This window comes from Tupaia chinensis, unplaced genomic scaffold, assembly GCF_000334495.1.
Source record: "Tupaia chinensis unplaced genomic scaffold, TupChi_1.0 Scaffold000661_1, whole genome shotgun sequence".
NCBI lineage: Eukaryota > Metazoa > Chordata > Mammalia > Scandentia > Tupaiidae > Tupaia > Tupaia belangeri.
The window spans coordinates 3,125,026-3,148,398 of record NW_006160183.1 but is presented as its reverse complement, the minus strand read 5'-3'; the positions used below and the strand labels follow the sequence as shown (position 1 = coordinate 3,148,398).

At 38.7% G+C, this 23,373-nt stretch overlaps 2 protein-coding genes across 6 annotated transcripts in view; one reads left to right on the top strand and one right to left on the bottom strand.

The window, feature by feature from the left end:
- SLC3A1 (solute carrier family 3 member 1) overlaps positions 1-13,825 on the top strand; it is a 47,405-nt gene extending 33,580 nt beyond the window's left edge. The window contains exons 7-10 of the mRNA XM_006159900.3: positions 695-890; positions 3,059-3,226; positions 4,183-4,299; positions 13,236-13,825. Of these exons, the coding sequence (XP_006159962.1) occupies positions 695-890; positions 3,059-3,226; positions 4,183-4,299; positions 13,236-13,673 (919 nt within the window). The 3' untranslated portion in view covers positions 13,674-13,825. The remainder of the gene's footprint in view (positions 1-694; positions 891-3,058; positions 3,227-4,182; positions 4,300-13,235) is intronic.
- A 1,445-nt stretch (positions 13,826-15,270) lies between these two features.
- Positions 15,271-23,373, bottom strand: part of PREPL (prolyl endopeptidase like) — a 37,001-nt gene continuing 28,898 nt past the window's right edge. For all 5 annotated transcript variants that reach the window (XM_006159901.3, XM_006159902.3, XM_006159903.3 and 2 more), the window contains 5 exons: positions 21,722-21,938; positions 18,427-18,576; positions 17,854-17,977; positions 16,908-16,981; positions 15,271-16,318 (listed from right to left, as the gene is read on the bottom strand). In XM_006159901.3, coding sequence (XP_006159963.1) covers positions 16,229-16,318; positions 16,908-16,981; positions 17,854-17,977; positions 18,427-18,576; positions 21,722-21,938 — 655 coding nt within the window. In that variant the 3' untranslated portion in view covers positions 15,271-16,228. The remainder of the gene's footprint in view (positions 16,319-16,907; positions 16,982-17,853; positions 17,978-18,426; positions 18,577-21,721; positions 21,939-23,373) is intronic.

Below are 23,373 nucleotides of genomic sequence, written 5' to 3'. Positions count from 1 at the left end.
TTTTTTTTTTTTTTTTTTTTTTTGAGAGGTTTTCGCTATAGGGCGCATGCGCTCGCCAGACAGACAGAGAGACATAGAGACAGAAAGTGAGAAATCACCCCCCAGGGGGGATGGTCATGCCGCAATCCCTTCTTCTCCATTCTCCTCTCGGGATCTTGGGCACACACGCACACACGCCCAGCGTGAGTTTTAAGCCACCGGGTCCGGGACTCAAACCATGGTCGACTATGTGGGAGTCCAGCAACATAGCCATTACGCTAACTGCTGGTTCCCTAGGTAAAGTGTTTTTTGGAAAATCCCTTGCCTTAGATGCAGACATGTACTATAAATTCTACATGGAGTGAAAAGAATTGCTAAAGGAAGTTTGGGTGGATGTTACTGAGTTTTAATCAGGTTTAGAAAGAAGAGAACAATATTAACCAAGAGCCAAATGTGTTTCTTAACTCTTGGGCGTGATCTAGTATTATGCTAGTCTCTGGGTTTATTACAATCAGAAGTTGGCCAGGAAACCCCGTGTGGCATTTCTTGGACATCTAACTTGACTTTGCTTTTTAGCAAGCCCTAGCTGGCCCTATATGGTTAACAAGTGTGCAAGAAGCCCCCACATTTTGTAATTTAACTATAAGCAGTTATATAGCCCCTTCCCAGTCTTCCAACAGGCTTTAAAGACATGGAACCCTGCCTATTGTTACAGGTTCATGGGGACTGAGAGCTACTCAGAGACTATTGACAGGACCATGATGTACTACGGGCTGCCGTTCATCCAGGAAGCTGATTTTCCCTTCAATAGTTACCTTGCTGAGCTAGACACACTTTCTGGGAACAGTGTGTATGAGGTTATCACATCGTGGATGGGAAACATGCCAGAAGGAAAATGGCCTAATTGGATGGTAAGTGTTCTAGTCTGTTCTGTTGCTAACAGAAGAATTGAAAGTGTTGGTAATTTAGTTTAAAAAAAAAAGAGGTCTATTCAGCTCATGGTTTGGAGGGATCTAAGGTCCAGGGGCCTCACCTGGTAAGGGTCTTCTTGCTAGTGTGTAACATGGTGGAGGGCAGGAGCTTGAGCAGAGCCAATGTACCTGTATCCATGTGTCTCATTCCCTCCCCTTATAAGCCCCCCTGCCCTAGTATGCACCATGATTACCTTATCCGTTCCTAATCGTCTCTCAAAGGCTCCATATCTTAATTCCATAGTTGGATCAAGTTTCCTCTAAGACTTTCACAGTCACATTCCAACACATGATTTATGTGGGCCACATTCAAACCAAGCAAATCCTCATTCCCAGCACAGCAAATACTGTGCTATGCATTTGTTTGGATGGTTACCACTAAAATAAGATGGACCTTCCTCTCTATGTGATTGTAAACTCTATCTTTTTTGGTGATTGTTTAAGTGTCAGGCCTATTCTAGAATCTAACCAGGTTCTTGTCATTAAGGGTGCACCGTCCACTCAATTGAAATGTTTAACAAGTGTTGTCTATGCTTAGAACTCAGGTTTTGTAGGGGGTGAAGAGCAAACCCTAATTCCTCCCCACACTCCCCAGGGTATATGATCTTAGTGGGAAGAAAGAGTATTTCAGATGTGGCAGTAGAGCACAGCAATTCGGGGCACACATAAAACAGCAACAAAACACTGTGTTGTGGAGCACAGTGAAGGAGAGAAGCATTTAAACTGCAGAGAGGAAGAGACTTCCTTCTTGTGCACTGCACCTTCAAAACTGAGCCTCCAGGGAACCAGCAGTTAGCGTAATGGCTATGTCGCTGGACTCCCACGTAGTTGACCGCGGTTCGTGTCCTGGACCCGGTGGCTTAAAACTCACGCCGGGCGCGTGTGCGTGCGTGCCCAAGATCCCGAGAGGAGAATGGAGGAGAAGGGATTGCAGCGTGACCATCCCCCCTGAGGGGTGATTTCTCGCTTTCTGTCTCTATGTCTCTGTCTGTCTGGCGAGCGCACGCGCCCTACAGTGAAAATCTCTCCAAAAAAACCCCAAAACTGAGCCTCCATGTAACTTCCCTGTTGACCGAGAAAGCCTAACATTCCTGGAGGACGGTGGAGCATTGCTTCTGAGAACAAGACAGTGAGGTCCACTTGTGGTAACAAACCAACCTTCTCACTTCCACATGCCTCAGGTTCTTTCCCTTGTTTTGACATTTCTGTCTTGGAGTTTGAGTTAGCAAGAGACCACTAGACCCCTTAGCAAGACATCTGTATTATTAAAGAAATAAGCCCTGTTGCTTAGATGTCCAAAGTAACAGTGGCTTAAACAAGATAGAAGGTTCTCTTGTATAAAAGACAACCTGGTTGGTTGAGGCTGGGGTGGATCACAGCATGAAGGGGTGCTTGTCTCTTTCTCTTCCTCTCCCTCTCTCTCAGAAGAAATAAATAAACTTTAAAAAGTAATTCAAGGGTCAACCCATGGCTTCGTGGTTAAGGCAGCTGAATTCCACATGGCTAATCATGTGGTTGGAGTCTCAGATCCTGTGGCTCAAGAAACACGCCAGGTGCACGTGTATGTGTGCCCAAAATTCTGAAAGGAGGAAGACATGGGGGAGAAGAGATTACAGTATGATCATTTCCCATGAGGCGGATGCTTTCTTGTCCTCCCACTCTTCCTTGCCCACCCCTCCTGTCTTGTCTCTCTTTGGAGAGAGCATGTGTTCAAAAGTCAAAATTATAAAAAAAGATACATCAGAAATCTTCTTCCCACCTATCCCTTCTATCTGTTCTGGATGGAGGAAACATTTTTGTTTCTTTTCCTGTCAATATCCTTATCCAAATGTGAGAAATATGATTATAAACCCTCTAAAATTTACTTTATTGCAGTATCATCATGAAGTTAAATTTTATCACCATTTGCTTAAGGTCATCAGTGGACAAGACAATAAATCGGTCAGTTGCAGATTAAGTAGCAGACTTAGGACTCAAATTCAGGCTTGCTGATACCAATGTATCTACAGCTACCTTGCTTTTCTGACTGGTAAACTTGCCATAAAATAGGATAAATTTTCCAGAAAACTGTGTAGAGAGCTGTGTTCTTAAAAATACCTGCCTTTCAGATTGGTGGACCAGATAGTGCCCGGCTGACTTCTCGTGCGGGGAGCCAATACGTCAACATCATGAACATGCTTCTTTTCACACTCCCTGGGACTCCCATAACTTACTACGGAGAGGAGATAGGAATGGGGAATATTTTAGCGACACATCTCAATGAGAGCTATGACACTGTAAGTTTAATATGGTTTAACTATATATCACAGTTGTAAAACCAAGTACTTGTCCTCTGCCAATCTGAAAACTTACTATTTCTATTCCATTGCTGAAAATTATGGCTAAATTACCTTTTTTTTTTTTTTTTTTTTTTTTTTTTTTGTCTTACTGTTAGCAAGAATTTGCAGCTTTCTTGGTGGTTGAGGAGCTTATTGAAAACATGGCTGACTGAGCAGAATATTTGGAATATTATTTATTGCCCTCTACCTGAGATAGGGAGTTAATTCTTTAGTTATTTGTCTTGCTAGATCTCACATGACTGTAGCATAAAGACGCTTCCTTTCCTATCAATACAGTGCAGTGCATAGCCTCAGAGTTCAGTGGTTTTGATTTTGATTTTGTTTGAAGCTATACGTCACAATCGTGGGCGGCTAGGTAAGTAGCTGATCTTGCATTGTTCATCTGTATGGTTAGCTTTCAACTGCATGAGAGCGTTGCCCTAATATTGGGTTAAGGTGAAACTGTCTATTAGCTCCTCAATGTGTGTTTGTGGGACTCATGTGCAAGAACCAGGCTGGATAAAAGAGCAGGACAGACTTTAGGCTCATTTGTGCACGGCAGTGTCCCTTAGTCCAACATCTCTGTATCACAGTAGAATGAAGCAGCCTGTGTTGGTAACGGCACATTTTGAAATCAATCCTACATTACTCAGTTTTAGGGAAAAGGAGCAAAGATATCATACAAGTTTTAAAGTTGTTAGCACAGTCTATTCAAACTCAAGATGTTATTTTCCTATTTTAAGTGCGAATCTGGTTTGTATACTGAGTGTTAAGGCTTTTACATCATGAATGCCAGTAAATACAGGCAGTAGCTAAGAATATAGAGAATTAAATAATTGTGAAGTAAATCAGGACCACAGGATATTTCATTTAATAACCAATCATTGTTTTCTCTTTCTGGTCTTTTGATGTAGAATACCCTTCTCTCAAAGTCACCAATGCAATGGGACAATAGTTCAAATGCTGGCTTTTCTGAAGGCAGTCATACCTGGTTACCTACCAGCTCAGATTACCACACTGTGAATGTTGATGTAAGTATCAAAGAAATTTTTATGTTTATTCTAAAAGCAAGAAGTGAGATTCTGTACTGTCCACTTAGACTCACCCTGAGTGTGTCCAAAACTTTAAGTGATACTTTCAAAATGATCAGATTTTCCTTGTAGTTTTTAATTTGTAAGGAGTGTGCAAATCATGTATTTGTGAGAATACAAACTCAAACACAAGTTTACCCTCTGAAGTACCATACAGGATACTCACCTCTTCATTGGAATGACCTTTACTAAGACCTTTGAGTATGAAAGATATATATATATGTATATATATATATATATATATATTTCTTTTTTTTACCTAGTACAGCTAACACTTTCTCCTTTCTTCCCTGTAAAATACAGAAAGGGAGGCATGTGGGAGGGCAGACAGAAGGCAGGCAGGAGGATCAATCATTTTTGCTCTCAGATTTGACAGCAAGGCCGTTTAACTAAAGACGCCAAGACATGAACAACCCCTAAGGTAGCTACCCTTTGACTTTTGTCTATACTTTTTCCTGTTCCCATAGTGATCAAACACTAGTGTCATGCACTAGTGGAATTTCACTGAAAATTTCCCCTGAATTAATTAAGGAAAAGACAAATTATTGCCATCATATGAGGATACTTAAAAAATTTATAGCTCAATCGCTACCCCCATGCTAATCTACTAAGCAATCTGAACTCCACCTCTCACCACCCCCAGGATTATTTTGATATACACTGCCATATAACACCTCCCTTCTCTAAAACTCCCTGCTCCAAGCACCACTGAGACATCTGGGATATATAAGAGGTCTTCAAAAAGACATGGAAAAAATGCATATTATAAAAAAGGAATTAATGGTTTCAGAAATTTTTTGCACTAAAATATACTTGTATTTTATTTTTTTTAACATCATGATCAGCAAATAGTTTTTTTATTAATTTATTTTACATGTTTTCACTGAACGTCTTCCTATTTCCCACTCTCCTCCACTGTCTTTGGTATCTGCAGTTGCTTTCCATTTCTTTTCTATTTTCCCCCCACATTTTATTGATTCACAAAATATCTTAATTAATCTAAATACTTCCAATAGCAAGTTCAGCTGGCTTAAAATTGTGAGTAAAATGAATATACTATAAAGTAGCACCTAGTTGAGGCTTTATAGCTTACTGTGATGATTAAATAGTTTTTCTTAAATATATTTTTTAATTTCAAGAAAGTTAGTTGTAGCTTTAATAAATCAAAATTTAAAAAATGTTAAGAGAACTTTGCTTAAGACTTAAAGCCAGGAAACAGGTTAGGATTCGGTTTGAATAGTAGGTACATGGACCTGTCCACAACTCAAGACAAAACTCCTTAACTCTGGAAAACAAAGCATAGAAGAAGATTAGTAATATTTTAGTCAAAAGTCATAAAATTCTATTTTACCGGTTCAGACTTGTACTTAATCTATCTTCTGTTGTGGTTCAATCTTTCTGTTTAAATTCTGGAAGATAATGTTCAACTCTGGACTTGTCTCTACCATTAAACTGGCCATTTTCTTAGTTGTTTTTGAGCTCTAATTTCTGTGTGTCTGACTTGAGTTTTCCTGAGATAGCATTCCCTTCAGAATTTCTTAGAGAAGTAGTCTGGTGTTGGTAATTTCTTTCAGGTTTTGTTTATCTGAGAATGTTCTTGTTTTCTTCCCATATGAAGGATAATCTTGTCAGATATAGTATTCTTGGTTGAAATTGTTTTTCACTCAACAATTTGAGTATATATTTTCCATTCTTTTCTTGCTTGCATTGTTTCAGATGAGAGGTCCACTGTTAGTCTGATGGGATATCCTTTGTAGGTAACTTGATGTTTCCCTCTTGCCAATCTTAGTATCTTGTCTTTGTGGTTTTGGTCAACCTGGCTATAATGTGTCTTGGAGAAGATTTTCTTGGGTTGATCCTATTTGGGGTCCTTTGTATTTCTTGGGTCTGAATCTTTGAATGCCTCCTAGGTTTGGAAATTCTTTCCTTGCTTGCATTGTTTCTGATGAAAGGTCTGCTGTTAGCCTGATGGGATATCCTTTGTAGGTAACTTGATGTTTCCCTCTTGCCAATCTTAGTATCTTGTCTTTGTGGTTTTGGTCAACCTGGCTATAATGTGTCTTGGAGAAGATTTTCTTGGGTTGATCCTATTTGGGGTCCTTTGTATTTCTTGGGTCTGAATCTTTGAATGCCTCCTAGGTTTGGAAAAGTTTTCTTGCAAGATTTCATGGAATAGATTATCAATACCCTTATTAGTCTCTTTACCTTCTGGGATACTGATTATTTGGATGTTTGGACGTTTAATGGTATCTAGTATTTCTCGTATATTATTCTAATTTTGAGGGGCTATTTTCTCATGTAGGATTTTACTAGTCCAGCAAGTCAGTCTACTACATCTGAGATTTTATTTTCTGTATGATCTAGTCTGCTTTTAATATTTTCAAGGGAGATTTTGACTTCCTGTATCATAGCCTTCATCTCCAACAGTTCTATTTGATTCTTTTTTATGGTGCATATTTTCTCTTTCAGCTCTTGCAAGAACTTCCTCACCTCCTGGAACTCATTGGCTCTTTTCTTCTGGAGTTCATTGTCTCTTTTTTCTTCCATCTCTGTTAGCTTTGTTACTATGAATATTCTAAATTCTTTATCAGACATTTCTGTGAGTTCCATTGTACTATATGTGGATGAAGAGGAGTTATTCTTTTCCCATAGGGGGAGGGATTTTCTTGGTTTCTCATATTCCTTATGCCTCTGTGGTGATTTCTAGGCATCTGATGGGTTATTCATTTCTTCCTAATTTCTAGAAAGTCAACTTGAGCAATCAGAGGTGTGCAGGAGGTGATCTGCAAACTCTTTGCCATTCTGTTTTTCTCCCTCGTGCTGTAGATTCAGTAGGAATTGAGGAATATGTTGACATAACAGTATTCGGATGCATGGATATGTTTTACTTAGACCTGTCTAGACATTCAGTGCGTGGAGGCTGAGCAGCAAAGTGATGAGGTAAAAGAAAAAAGATAAGAAAAAGAGAGAGAGAGAAAACAAAAACAAAAACAAAAAAAATTTATTTATTTAAAAAAAATGAAAACTGAGTTAGCGTAATGGCTATGTCCTGGACTCCCAAGTAGTCGACCACGGTTCGTGTCCTGGACCCGGTGGCTTAAAACTCACGCCGGGCGCGTGTGCGTGCGTGCCCAGAAAAAGAAAAAAAACAAAAAGAGGGGGGGAAAAAGACAGAAACAAAAAAAGAAAAAACAATTTTTTGAAAAAAAAAAAAAAAAAAGAAAACTGCATGGTGAATGAGTGGGCCGTGTGAAAGCACTCACTAATCTCAGGTCCCATGGAGGACTCAGTACTCTTCTGAAGGCCTGTCCTTTTTGCCTCTCCAGGGTGACCTCTCAGCAGAAAATCTTCATTTCTCTTATTCCCTGAAAGTACTAGATCTCAGCTCCTGTGGAGAACTCTAATACTTGTATTTTAATTCTACTTCCACAAACTATTTTTTTTAACTCAATGAGGCTTCATTGACACATTTTTTAAAAAAATTAACTTTATTTATTTAAAATCTTGACCAGAGAAGGACAGAGAGAGAGAGAGAGAGTGTGAAAGTGAGAAAGCAAGCCACCAGGTCCGGGACTCAAACTGTGGCCAGCTGTGTGGGAGTCCAGCACCCTTAACCACCAAGCTACCTACCAGCCCCATCCACAAACTTTTAAAAGTGCCCTCATTTATGCTTTATGTATTTGTCAGTATTAAAAGCAAAAAAAAAAAAAAGTATTTAACATTTGTGTTTTGGATCAAATGCCTCTACTGATATTCATTATGTCCAAAACATTCCTGTAGTTCAACTTGGGTCCAGTATATAAGAAATCCTACATAAAAATGCACACAAGCAAGTTGGACAAATGTAAATAAAAATTAAGCAATGATTTTATTTTCTATTAGCAAAATCTTTTAAAGTGATCATAAGTGATGCTAAGAGGGATGCTAGATCATAATCCTAAATCTTAGGCAATGCCTAAGATAATAAAATATATTTATAATGGCCCAAGTGACACCATTAAGAGATGAGAATTTCAGTAATTTCTAAAAGACAGGAGATGAAATTAGTATTGCAGAAAAACAAGAGCACAGAAACTAGAGCTAAACACACAAGGGAAAAAATGGTTTTAACAAGTATAGGTAGGAATACCGTAGGCCTTTTCTAAACTGCTGTAGTGGCTGCAGCAGAATTTGCTCAGGAAAGAAAATCCAGGGCCTACTCGGTGATCACATGCAGGCTGGAACAAGTAGAGAAAGCTGAAATAGTATTAAATACCCACAAGTGCGGCAGAGGCAAGGAAAGAAGGAAAAGACTGGGCCAGCTGGTAGCACAGTGGTTAAGACAGTAGGATCCCACATAGCTGACTGTGTAATTCAAGTCTTGGACCCAGTGGCTTGAAAAACATGCCAGGCATGTGTGCAGGTGTGCCCAAAATCCTGAAAGGGGAATGGAGAAGGGATTGTAGCGTGGCCATCCCTCCTTGGAGGTGCTTTCTCACTTCCCCTCTTTCTCTCTCTCTGGTGAGGACAAGTGCCCTACAGCAAAAACAAAAAAGACCAAACTCTGGCACTGTCTCCTGGCTAATTCACTGTGGAATTCTCTCAGAAATGACACACGTATACATGTTCCTGGCACCTTTTTTAATTAGCTGGGGCTGGGATTTGAACCTCAGTCGGTCATGTGAGATATAGTCTCTACACACAGTGCTTAATCTCTGCACCATCCACCAGCCCAAGGACACATAATATTGATGCATAATGTAAAATATTCTAGAACAAGACTCTTAGTGATTTATTTCTATATGTGAAGTAGTTGTAGAGGATGTATGTGTGTGTGTGTGTGTGTGTGTGTGTGTGTGACAGTGACATGTTTATGTCTTGTACAGAGAATAAATAAAGATTAACTCTAGATTTGAGCTGTCCAGTAGCCATTAACCATTGTGACTATTAAATGAAATGGGATAGAAAATTCTTGTGTCACAATTACATTTCAAGTGCTCAGTAGCTAGTGGTTACCGTGTTAGCACAGATATAGACTATTTCTAGCATTTGCAGAAAGTTCTATTGAAAAGCATTGTTCTAGATGCTGAGAAAAATATATTTTAAAATAGTCATTACCGGTCCAGCTGTGGTGACACAGGAAGTGGGGTGCTGCTGTGTGATGCTGGAGCCATATGGGAAGGCCCCAGGTTCAGATCTCAGGTGGATCTGAACATGGGTGTTGCCCATAATCCTGGCTGGCTTGAAGGCGGGGGGAGGGGAGAGGATGGTGGCAAGGCAAGACCCTAGAAGTGTCGGTCTCTCTCTTTCATGACAGAAGGAAACTTAAAAAAAAAAAAAAAAAAAAAAGCCCTGACAATTTTAAGAATAACCATTTGAAAGACAGACATAAATGTACAGCTTTCTAAGAACATTAGAAAACAATTCCACAAACAACTGAACCAGTGAAAAATTAAAAGGAAAAAAATGACAGTGCAACTATTGGGTCATCAGAAAAGTCATTTTTGCATACAAAAACCAGAAAAATGTCATAACTTTTCTGACAGCCTAATATAAATAAAAGATAAAATAAGGCTTTAGGATTATGTCTAAACACATGGTAATCAGAAATGGGTTAAATTCACTTACCAAAGACAAAAACAGAGGTTACAGAAAATCTAGACATGAGAGACATACCTAGGGCCAACTGTGGCATTGTGGTAACATGGTATGGCAGGAGTTGGATCCCACATGGTGACTATGGCTTAAACCTGTAGGCTGGTCAGCCTGAAATACATCAAGCACTTACACAAATGCCCACGATCTGATGAGTTGGAGGACAGAAGGAAGGGGACCGCGGCATGCCAGACCTTGCTGAGGGCGCTCATCTCTGTCTCCTCTTCTTTCACGTGTGCACACATACTCTATCAATGAAGAGGAAGAAGAAAAAGACAAAGCTAAAACAAAAGGCAGAGAATTAAAATACTGGGTTGTCATAAAAGTCATGACGCTATTTGCAAAGAAAAACACATTATGACTTTTCCAACAACTCAATATATAGCAAGCAAACAAAAATCTCATAGCCTTGTTATAACCAAAAGGAAAAACACACACACCTCCACTTTTTAAAGTTTATTTATTTATAAGACATAAAGAGACGGCACTTGATTTTTAAGAGTCTTTCCGGTTGGGATTCTCCTCCCCTGGCCTATCAGCTAGCTAGGCTTTATAGGTGCACACACCTGGACTGCTTAGGTTGGGTGGGAAACTGAACCTGGGTCTCCCATGAGGCCTCAGCCTCCAAGTAGCAGCCTCTTAGCAGTAGATGCTACCATGGCTGAGCTAAAAAATAAACACCTTTTGACCAAGTAGTTCCTTTCCTAGATATCTGTAACTAAGAATACATGAACATGTGCCAAATGATGAATACACAAGAATCTCAACTGCAGCATTGTTTTTAATATTTTAAAATGTAAGTAACTTCTCAAGTCTTCTGGACTCAAGAATATATTTAAGTATTATTGATAGAAATCCTGTTCAATCTATAATAGGCTTAATAGAAAAGAATCTGCAAGATCTATACTCATTATTATGAGACCATTTTTTTTTTCTTTTTTTTTTTTTTGTTTGCTGAGGGCATGCTCACTTGCCAGAGGCAAAGAGTCAGGAGAGGGAGAAAGCATCTGTGAATGGGGTGTGGTCATGTCGCAATCCCTTCTCCCCCATATCTCCATCCTGTTGGGATTCTGGGCATGCACACACATGCACCTGGCATGTTTTTTAAGCCACTAGGGTGGCTGGGATTCAAACCATGGTCAGCCATGCGGTAGTTCCCTTAACCTCTAGACCATAAGGCTGGCCCGATATGATACTATTTTTTACATGTACTAAATTAAAAAAACAGAGTACAGGATGGTAACATGCTACCACTTGTGTAAAAAAAAAAAAAGGAAAAAAAAATGTCTACATATATTTGCATAAATACAGAACACACATGTGATAAGAATGAAAAGACAATAAACAGTAATAGTGGCCTGCCTCTGGGAGCAGAACTGGAAAGCTAAAGAATGATGTTAAAAAAAACCTTTTTATTACGTATATGTTCTTCTTTTAAAAAAAAGAATAATTTTATTATTATTTTATCTTTTTTTTTCACTTGGGTTGTTGGAAAAGTCATGATGTATTTTTATACAATTTTCTGTGCAAAAAATATGTCATGACTTTTCCAACAATGTTATAGTTTGCTACAGGGCACGTGTGCTCATGCGAAAGAGAGAGAGAGAAAGCAAGCCACCAGGTCTGGGACTTGAACTGCAGTAGGCCCTATAGGAATCCAGCACCTTAAATACTGCACCACCTGCCAGTCCTCTTATTGTATATATTCTTGTATATATTAAATTTTATACCGTGTGCATTAATTTCCTAGTCAAGAAATAAAGTTACAAAAAGCAGGCTTGTAAATATTTAATAGCAGACAAAATAGAATTCAATATGAAAAGCATTATATGAGACAAAGGCAATTTTCAAAAATTGATAAAAGAATATTACACTAAAAACCATGAAGCTTTATGCATCTAACAATAGCTTCAAATATATAAAACAAGTACTCTGAGAAATGCAAAGAGAAACTGACAGATTCACAATTACAGGGAGAGACTTCAACATACTTCTAGAAAATGATAATTCAAGTAGACAAAAAATAGCTAACACTTTCTGGGCACTTCTTATGTGAGTAGCACTAGAAACTATGTGCTTTTCATGCATTATCTAAGGGTACAGAAATGTTCACAATGTTGACAAGTCATCTACATGTACCATAAATACTTTTGTACCTGATAAACAGAGAATGAACATTTTTTTCAAACATCCATAAGATATTCATTGAAGACCACCTATTAGGCATCCACCCCTAAAGAACAATAACAACCATCACCACCCCAGTAAACATGGCTGGCAAGAGTACGATGAATGAACATTATCACTGATTTGGCAACAGCTCTTGTGAGATAATCTGGCATATGTTTTAAGTGTCCATAATTGTAATTGTCTTTCTGATAACCTATCCTAAAGAAATAATATGAAATATGGGGTGAGAAGAATAAAATATAAGAAAATATTAGAAACACAAATGCTAAATTGAATGGGAATGGCTAAGTATGCTATAACCACTCTGCAGAGTATTAATTCTGCCAATAAAAGGACATTTATAGAGACTGGCTATATGATAACAAGGGAAAGTGCATGAAATGTGAAAGGGACTTTTATATAACTGAAAAATAAACTTGAAACATCATTAATGGACATATACTAGTTTCTGGTTAAAAAAAGCCATCCTAGTTTCAAACATTAACTTTACATAGCTTTTTCCTTTGATTCTGTTTTTGCCACTTTCTGTCCCATTTATTTAAGAAATGCATGTCTGTTAGAGTGACCCATCTTTGCACAGTAGCCGTCTACACAGTACTCTACAAAAGAGAACAGACAAACCAAGTTTATCAGAAATTCTCAGTCCACTGCCACAGTGGCTGCTTTTCTTCTAGGTGTTTGGCAGTTACAATATAGTACAAAGTGAGACCTGGTTCAGGCTAGTTAAATATCTATGAGTTTACTTATGGATATGTTTAGAGATTCCTAAGGTGGAGTCAGATTTGGTCTCTACTGTATTTCTGGCTAATATGTACCAGAGCACTGTGCATACCACAATGACTCCCAGACAAGATAAAATTCTAAATTTGAATTCTATCAATTTTTATATAAACTATTCTTATCTACTTATTAATGCTTACAATCTGGTAGCTATTTTAAGGGGCAAAGTGGGAATAAGGTTTTTTGAGAAATAATTCCTTTTAAGGTACTAAAGATATTTTTTAAAATAGTATAATCAAACATTTATGTAAATACTTTCTCTCAAAAAATAGGTCCAAAAGACTCAGCCCAGATCAGCTCTGAAGTTATATCAAGAATTAAGTCTACTTCATGCCAATGAGCTGCTCCTCAGCAGGGGCTGGTTTTGCCATTTGAAGAATGACACTCACTCTGTTGTGTACACCAGAGAGCTGGATGGCATAGACAGAATCTTTATTGTGGTTCTGAATTTTGGACAAGCAACACTACTAAATCTACAGGAAATGATTTCAGGCCTTCCTGCGAGACTGAGAATAACATTAAGTACCAATTCTGACAAAGGCAGTGAAGTTGATACGAATGGCATTTTTCTGGAGAAGGGAGAAGGATTCATCCTTGAACACAAGACGAAGAATCTCCTTCATCGCCAGACAGCTTACAGAGACAAATGCTTTATTTCCAACCGAGCATGCTATTCCAGCGCATTCAACATATTGTACAGTTTGTGTTAGGCACGTCACGAAAGAGATGAAGATGCTGGAATTCTGCTACATAGTAAGCACTTGCACAAACTTCACGTTGGTGCAAACTTCATGAATGGTCATTAATTCTTAGTTTTGTAGCTTCAACGTAAATGTTTTGAAAGAATAATAAAATGTTAAAAAGAAAATTACCACTGTAGGAACTTGCAACTTGGGCCCCAAATTAATAGAAAACTAATGAATTTTAATGTGAAAATGTTATCTTATCCTCTACAATGCAGTCACAAAAATTGGAGTATGACTCACTTGTCACAGTGTAAAATGTTCACTACAAAGAGGCAAGACATGGACTTATAAACCATTCAAAAAAATCCCAGTAAAACAGACAAAACCACATTGTTCGGATTGAAAGGAAGGCCCAGAGTTCTACCATCAGCAGTCCTCCTCTGGCTCCCTACTCCGTGTCCTTCTGAGAAGCATGATTTAAAAACAATGTTCCTAGACTAACGGGCATGTGCACCAATGGAGAGGGCAGTAAATGAAAATGAGAGGTAGACTAAGCAAAACTTGGATATAAAAGCAAATTAGAAAAAAAAATTAATAACTTGAAAATCTTGCTTTAGCTAACAAAATTGGATGTGAGACTATGAAATACTTCAGCAAGTTTTCAAATCCCAGTTGAATATAGAGTTTCAGAATTTTAGGTACTTTTTAAGATCCTCGAAAACACTGGTGCTGTCAAGTCCAAGTTCCTCGTACAGGAATTTAATTTGGGCTGTAATCTAAAAGAAACACATTTTGAAAGTTAGATAAGAGGGCTTTCATGGTAAATTTAGTGTTTTAAGTCTTTGTTTATCCACTTTCAGCCACCCCTCAAGTCATCTAGTCATAGCAATAGTATTTTTATTTGGGACATAGGCAGAAAACTTCCAATAATTAAGATCGAATTGTGGGACTGGACCTGGTGGCTTAAACTCTCGCCAGGTGTGTGTGTGTGCATTCCCAAGATCCCAAGGGGAGAATGGAGAAGGGATTGCACGTGGCCATCCCCCCAGGGGCGTGATTTCTCGCTTTCTGTCTCTCTGTCCCTTTCCGTCTTTCTGGGGAGCACACAGCCTATAGCAAAAACTTCTCCCCCACCAAAAAAATAGAAAAAAACTCTCCCCCCCCAAAAAAAAAAAAAAAAAAAAAAGATCCAATTGCGTTCCTCAACAGAGCTCCCTTACCAAGTAGGAGAGAGAGCTCTTTCTCTTGAATGTCTTAGTGACCCTCCTAAGTCTCAGTCACAGACTGAGACATTTGTGAAGTAGCTGTCACAAACCCTGCTGTGACCATTAAAAACTTGAATACAATGGCTCTCTATTTGGGACATTTGTCAACTGTGAGGAGCCTGGTAACCTACCTTTTTGTGAGAATCCTCAATCACATGATTGCCTCCAGGCTGAATATCTAAAATAATATTGGGGGTCTGATAGCCTGAAAGAGTTAACACAGTAAACAATTAGAAGGTCTTTGGAAGACTGAGGGCCATTTCTCCCCTCTCCTTTTGAGTACTCTATTCAAATAAAAGTAGAGGAACAAAGGCAAAACCCACCATCACCACCCACAAAGAACTAGGAGGGGCTGGATGGCATAGACAGAATCTTTATTGTGGTTCTGAATTTTGGACAAGCAACACTACTAAATCTACAGGAAATGATTTCAGGCCTTCCTGCGAGACTGAGAATAACATTAAGTACCAATTCTGACAAAGGCAGTGAAGTTGATACGAATGGCATTTTTCTGGAGAAGGGAGAAGGATTCATCCTTGAACACAAGACGAAGAATCTCCTTCATCGCCAGACAGCTTACAGAGACAAATGCTTTATTTCCAACCGAGCATGCTATTCCAGCGCATTCAACATATTGTACAGTTTGTGTTAGGCACGTCACGAAAGAGATGAAGATGCTGGAATTCTGCTACATAGTAAGCACTTGCACAAACTTCACGTTGGTGCAAACTTCATGAATGGTCATTAATTCTTAGTTTTGTAGCTTCAACGTAAATGTTTTGAAAGAATAATAAAATGTTAAAAAGAAAATTACCACTGTAGGAACTTGCAACTTGGGCCCCAAATTAATAGAAAACTAATGAATTTTAATGTGAAAATGTTATCTTATCCTCTACAATGCAGTCACAAAAATTGGAGTATGACTCACTTGTCACAGTGTAAAATGTTCACTACAAAGAGGCAAGACATGGACTTATAAACCATTCAAAAAAATCCCAGTAAAACAGACAAAACCACATTGTTCGGATTGAAAGGAAGGCCCAGAGTTCTACCATCAGCAGTCCTCCTCTGGCTCCCTACTCCGTGTCCTTCTGAGAAGCATGATTTAAAAACAATGTTCCTAGACTAACGGGCATGTGCACCAATGGAGAGGGCAGTAAATGAAAATGAGAGGTAGACTAAGCAAAACTTGGATATAAAAGCAAATTAGAAAAAAAAATTAATAACTTGAAAATCTTGCTTTAGCTAACAAAATTGGATGTGAGACTATGAAATACTTCAGCAAGTTTTCAAATCCCAGTTGAATATAGAGTTTCAGAATTTTAGGTACTTTTTAAGATCCTCGAAAACACTGGTGCTGTCAAGTCCAAGTTCCTCGTACAGGAATTTAATTTGGGCTGTAATCTAAAAGAAACACATTTTGAAAGTTAGATAAGAGGGCTTTCATGGTAAATTTAGTGTTTTAAGTCTTTGTTTATCCACTTTCAGCCACCCCTCAAGTCATCTAGTCATAGCAATAGTATTTTTATTTGGGACATAGGCAGAAAACTTCCAATAATTAAGATCGAATTGTGGGACTGGACCTGGTGGCTTAAACTCTCGCCAGGTGTGTGTGTGTGCATTCCCAAGATCCCAAGGGGAGAATGGAGAAGGGATTGCACGTGGCCATCCCCCCAGGGGCGTGATTTCTCGCTTTCTGTCTCTCTGTCCCTTTCCGTCTTTCTGGGGAGCACACAGCCTATAGCAAAAACTTCTCCCCCACCAAAAAAAAAAAAAAAAAAAAGATCCAATTGCGTTCCTCAACAGAGCTCCCTTACCAAGTAGGAGAGAGAGCTCTTTCTCTTGAATGTCTTAGTGACCCTCCTAAGTCTCAGTCACAGACTGAGACATTTGTGAAGTAGCTGTCACAAACCCTGCTGTGACCATTAAAAACTTGAATACAATGGCTCTCTATTTGGGACATTTGTCAACTGTGAGGAGCCTGGTAACCTACCTTTTTGTGAGAATCCTCAATCACATGATTGCCTCCAGGCTGAATATCTAAAATAATATTGGGGGTCTGATAGCCTGAAAGAGTTAACACAGTAAACAATTAGAAGGTCTTTGGAAGACTGAGGGCCATTTCTCCCCTCTCCTTTTGAGTACTCTATTCAAATAAAAGTAGAGGAACAAAGGCAAAACCCACCATCACCACCCACAAAGAACTAGGAGGGGCAAAGAGCAGGAGACACATTTCTGAAATATGGGAAGCAGGGGAAGGCTGAAGGTGTAAGTGGCTGAGGAAGCTGAATGGGACAGACTGTGGTGTTACATGGAGAGAATGTGACCCAAAGGGAGTCCATCAGCCCTGTGGAATCTGAGTCTTGTGCCCTGGAAGCACCTACTACAGCAAGGGGTGGGAGAGGGCAATGGAGCTGCACACATGGAGACTGGCTTGTATGTGGGTCCCATCTAACCCTGAATCCAGAATGTCTTGGCATGGAGTTGCTAGGCAAAAGGGAAGAATTCTTATTTACTGAAATAAAAAAAAACATCTAAAGGAAGTTAAATAGGTAGTTTGGGCACTGAAACGGAACAGTAAAACCCTTAGAATATGTCTTTTAGAGATTCCCAAGAATAATAGCTTAATAAATATTGTGACATGAATGAATGACTGTATGACAGTATATCTCCAAGTTACCTTTTACATTTACATTCACTTTCTTTGTGTCCTGCCTACCTTATTTTAATACTGTCCTTTGAAAAAGAGGTGAGGTGAGACAGTTGTACTTACTTACATATACTTCAACTGGGTAATCAATATAGAAAAATACTTATTTGTCTTAAATCATGTGCAGATGATTTAATCCACAGCATGAAGTGTATCACTCTGAGCAATGTGTCGAAGACACTAGTTCATTTAGCCACGTTCCCTGGTTGCCAGCTCGTAGGTCTCCTACCTTCACCTGTGTCCTTAGCATGCTCTGAAATGGCTTCCCTGAGCTTCTCGGTATAGTTTACAATTCCTTTCAGAGGTACACGTTCATCGTTTTCATATGCTGTGATGTGAATTGAGGGATAATGCTAAAGGAAAACAATGTACAAAAAGTTTACATTATTCTTTATGGTCTCTTTATACCTTATAAATCATGAAAAATAATTACCTCCAATTTTTTTCTCCCTAAATACTAGACGTTTCTTCTCATTTGGACTCATTGAGAGAGCCTCAGTATTACAGAACTAGACTATGACTGACCTGGAATAGCCTTTTCTTGACTAAAGAGACTATGAACTTCCCTAACTTAGCAATAAAGCCACGATAGCTCTATATTACTCTATATTACTCTAGATTACTCTATATTATATTAAACAGAAACAAACATGTAGCCTGAGCAGACATGGTGCTGAAAAATGAGTACAACCACAGATATCTCTAAAGTATTACTAATTCCTGCTTCAGCTCAAGGAAGTATCCATTTGACGACCTTCTCTGATACTTCAGGATAGTAAGTGACTGTCATAACTTTCACTACCTGAGGTTTAATATTTTGATAGGGACAGTAACGTTTTATGTAGTTCTTGTGTTTTTCATCAGATGACGGGTTCCCCCATTCTTCTAATTCTTCTAATGTCAGAGGGAGTGTAGTATCCATCATGGTGTTGAGAACATCCAAAAAAGGTGCCTGAAAAGACAAGCCCAAGAAACTTCAACTCAGAAGCTGGTAAAACAAGTTTCAGAAAAATATTCTATTTTACATAAGCCAACACAGGAAAACATAGCTCAAGAAGTCACGTAGATTCCTAGGAGCCAGGCTAACTACTCAGTCTGTAACCAGGGCCTGTGATTTATAACTAGTTTTTAAAGTATCCAGGCTCCTTAAATAATATTTATATAACAAGAGAGGATTTATTTTCCAATTTTCCAATTTTCCAATTTTTATTTTTAGTTTGGTGCTTTTTATTCATAAAAGATATACATTTTACTATGTAAAAGTAATAGATGCTACTGCCTCACACCCACTAGAATGGCTATTACATTTAAAACAAACAAACAAACAAACAAACAAACAAAAACTCAGAAAATAGGAAGTGATGATGATCTAAGAAACTAGAACTCTCATGCACTGTTGGCTGAAATATAAAAGGGTGTAGCTGCTGTGGTAAACAGCATGATAGCTCCTCAAAAAATTAAACTTATAATTACTTTATAACCCAGGAATTCCACTCCTATGTATACACCCAAAAGAATTAAAAGCAGAAAGTGTTTGCACATCGATGTTTATTGAGGCACAATTCACAATTGCTAAGGTATGGAACCAACCCAAATGCTCATGAATAGATGAATGGATTGAAAAACTTTGGCACATATACTCTATGGAATACTATTCAGCAATAAACAACAAGACCGTGGCTTTTGACGGAAAGTGGAAGAATATGGAAGATTTACTGCTGAGTGAAGCAAGCCAGGCTATGAAGAAAAGACATTGTATGTCCCCACTTAATATATACTGAGTGTCCACACTCTATGACAGAAACTGATTGACAGAAGGATATAGAAACAGAGTAAATGGATGTGAATACCTGATATAGTATGTGTGAAAGACTAGAGTCTGAGGAAGGACATTTAAAAGGAAAATAGAGAGGCAAAGCATTAATGGGACAAAGAAATGTGGTATTATCTGTTGAAGATAATTTTATAGTTTCATTAACTAAACAAGGGAGAAATGTTCACAAGTAGGGATATTTACTTTGTAAGCTAAATAATGTGACTGAATGTATAAAAGAAAATGAAATAAAAGATACATAAAAAAAGAAGAGAAAATGGAGACCATAAAAAAAAGCAGTCTTGAAGAGATATCTATATATTCACATTCACAGTAGCATCTCCCACAATAGCCAAAAGGTGGAAGCAGCCCAAGTACCCATCAACTGATAAACAAATAAGCACGAATTTGTGGTATATACATACAATGGAATATTACTCAGCTTTCAAAAGGACTGATCTTCTGAAGTATTCTATAATATGGAGGGACCTCAAGGATATAATCTAAGTGAAATGAGCCAGTCACAAAGAGATAAATCCTACATGGTGCTGCTTATATGAGGTACCTAGAGTAGTAAAATTTGTAGTTTTCAGAGCTGGGGTATGAGCAGAATGGAAAATTCTTTAATGGGTACAGAGTTTCAATTCTGCAAGATGAAAATTGAGTTGTGGAGACCATGCAACACTGTGAACGCACTTAATACTGCTGAACTTGTACACTTAAACATGGTTAAGATGATAAATTTGATGTTATTTTTTCCACAATTAAGAATTTAAAAAAAATTCCCAACAATATATGAATAAACACTTCTTTAACAGATAGTCATTTTACATTAGAGGTAATAATAACCCAGTGTTAAAAATTTAATAATTAACTGAGTATAGTGAGCATCTGTAATTCTTATTGACTGTCTAGTATTTGAACTTCTTTTCAGCATTTAGAAAATCCCCAACCTGATCAGACAGAGCCTGCCTCTCACTGTAGATACACTAAATGCAAGAGAGTACCTTTCCCAGCTCTCCCTGAAGTTTGGGAGGAGCCACATGACTTGGGCCTCCCAATCAGACACCTGTCTTCCAAACTCTGAATGGTAAGTTGATGATCCAAAGAAGTAGCGATCTGGCAAAAGTGCCACAGCTATATATCCAGTTTCTAGAGCAGCACTGGCAGTGTGAGTGCTCTGTGTTCGGCAGTGGGGGTAGTGACAGTCTACTGGGCTCAATTCTATGGTTCCGGCTGTGAAGCCTCTAACAGTGGTCTCGAACATACTCTTACCCAATACCCTTTCCTACATCCCTTTCTTCTTAGAGATGGTTTTCAACTGTAATGAAGACCTTTGATTCATACATGAATACTTTATTTTTGGATATTTAGGTGGTGTACAACTTTTTACTGTAATAAGCAACCTGAGATAAACATCCTTATATATAAATTTCTGATTATTTCCTTCCTAATTTCCAAAGATCAAAATTGGTTGCATTTTCTTTATATTGTAAGTAATACTGCACAAATATTGACTTTGTGCATAGACTTCCCCTCCCTTCCATACTAAGTATTTCTATTGTTAAAAAAATAGATTTACATATGTAGGGCATTTACTTATACAACTTAACTTAGTACAAGCCCGCAGTGTATATACCCTTCAACCTCAAAAAGGAAAATATCTTACTCTATTCCATCCCAGTCATTACTTTCCAGAGTATCTAACCGGAAGTAGGAGAATGATGGAGGTGAGACCAACTGCTATAGTATAATTTTATCATTGAACATAAAGAAAAGATTAAAGAGCATTTCAGAACAAGCTATTTCCATTACAGTATAGGAAAACTACATCCAAAAGACCAGTAAGAATGGCATATCCAGACGGAGAGAGCCCTTAAATGCAGGACTGAAATGCTGGTGGGGAGGAGGTAGGAAATCTGACCAGGAGTCAAGGGCTAGTGCATTCAAGAATCACAGGAGGCGCCAATTGATTTCTTGGAACTGAGTCACAAACACTGTCTTTTCCCACTGTCTTTTCCCATTCTAAGTGTTCTTACAAGTGAAAAATGATCAGGAGGAACAGCCATTGACATCATTCAGAGAAAACTCTTAAAAACTGAGAAAGAACCTTGTCAGCGAGGAGCAAGTCAGTCAGAAGTTCTCTTAGAGCTATAATTCTGCGTTAGAACTGAAAAGCTCTGTCACATTCATAGACTAGGATAAAACTAATAGTTTTTCTTAGAGCAGCTTTGGGCTTTATGCCTCCCCCCCATTCTATAAATAGTAGACAGAGTGTACTCACCTCCAAAGTCACAGCTCTCAGGAGGTCTGGACTAGAATTGCACAATGCTCCCACAAGCACCCCTCCAGCACTGAAAGCAGTCAGGGCTGTTAAACTTGGCTGAGAAAAGCCTTGGCCATGAAGCGTCCTAATGCAAGCCTCTAAATCAGCAAGGCCATTGAGTTTTTTAGTTAGACGGCCATCTGCGTGCCACTGGAGGCCTACCTCACCACCACCTCTGAAATTAAAGGGCAGAAAGTTTCAGTGGGAAAAAACAAACAAACATTTGAATAATGTCACTGGATCAGCAAACTATACCTGGAGGTCTGTTTCTGTATGGCCCTAGAGTTAAGGATGGTTTTCACATTTTAAAGGTTTCAAGAAACCAATAAACAGCGAGAAGGAATATGCAACAGGGACTATATTTGGCCTGGAAAACTTAAAATGCTTACTATCTAGTTCTTTAGAGACAAAGTTTGCAAATCCCTGAGATAGACAATTAAATAATAACGTTTTACATGTCTGCCTACTATTTATCTAGGACTGTACTAAGTGCAGCCCCTAAAGTTAAAAAGAATAAGGGGCCAGCAGGTGGCATGGAGGTTAAGGCACATGGTTGACCACGGTTCCAGTTCTGGACCTGGGGGCTTAAAAATCATGCTGAGCACGTGTGTGTGTGTGTGTGTGTGTATGTGTCTCCAAAATCTTGAGAGGACAATGGAAGAGGGGCTGTGGTCTGACTAGCCCCCCACCCCCCGTGGGGGTGATTTCTCACTTTCCCCCTTCCCTCAGAAGGAGTACCACACTGAGGAATCTGGACTTTGTTCTATGATAGATTTTGAATGTGTCCAACATTTCTCTCTGGAGAGCACACATGTCCTATGACAGAAACCTAAATAAATAAATAGAAATATTCAAAGATCTACTACCCTGGAGAAGACTGCAATTTTGTGAGAAAAGGAAACAAAAAGTTACCAAGTAATGTGGCCACTGCTATAAAACAAGTGTATCTAATGTATCACAGGAGTAGAGGCTAGAATATCCATCTGTCAAGTTAGGGGTATATATACTAGCCAGGACCACGAGTGCTGAATGCTTAAGATACCTCTGCTGAGTTGTGATGAAAGGATATGAGTTTCCAGAAGGGTAAGGAAAGGGAAGACATCAGGACACAAGACATAGCATGTCATTTGAAAGGACATGATGCCACCACAGAGATAAATGACACCAGTAGGAGTACCACACGGAGGAATCTGGACTTTGTTCTACGGTAGAGTTTGAATGTGCCTCCCAACATTTATGTGTTGAAATGTGGTTGCATTATAAAAGTATTGAGAGGGTGGAAATTTAACCTGACTATAGGATTAAGAGGTGGGACCTCTGTAATGTGATTAGGATTAGATAGGGTCATCAGGGCAGTGCCCTCTACTCAAGGACTGCTGGGTTTAAAATGAGAAGAAATGAGACAGACACAGCCCTGGAGACACAGACATGTACACACTCACTCCTGCTGTGTCTTGCTATGTGATGCCTTGTGTCACCTTGGGACTCTGCAGAGTCCTCACCAATGACAAGATCCTCACCAGATGCAGTCCTTTGACCTTAGACCTACAAAACTGTGAGCTAAATAAACTATGCTTTATAAATTACTCAGTACAGTATTCAGTAGTTAG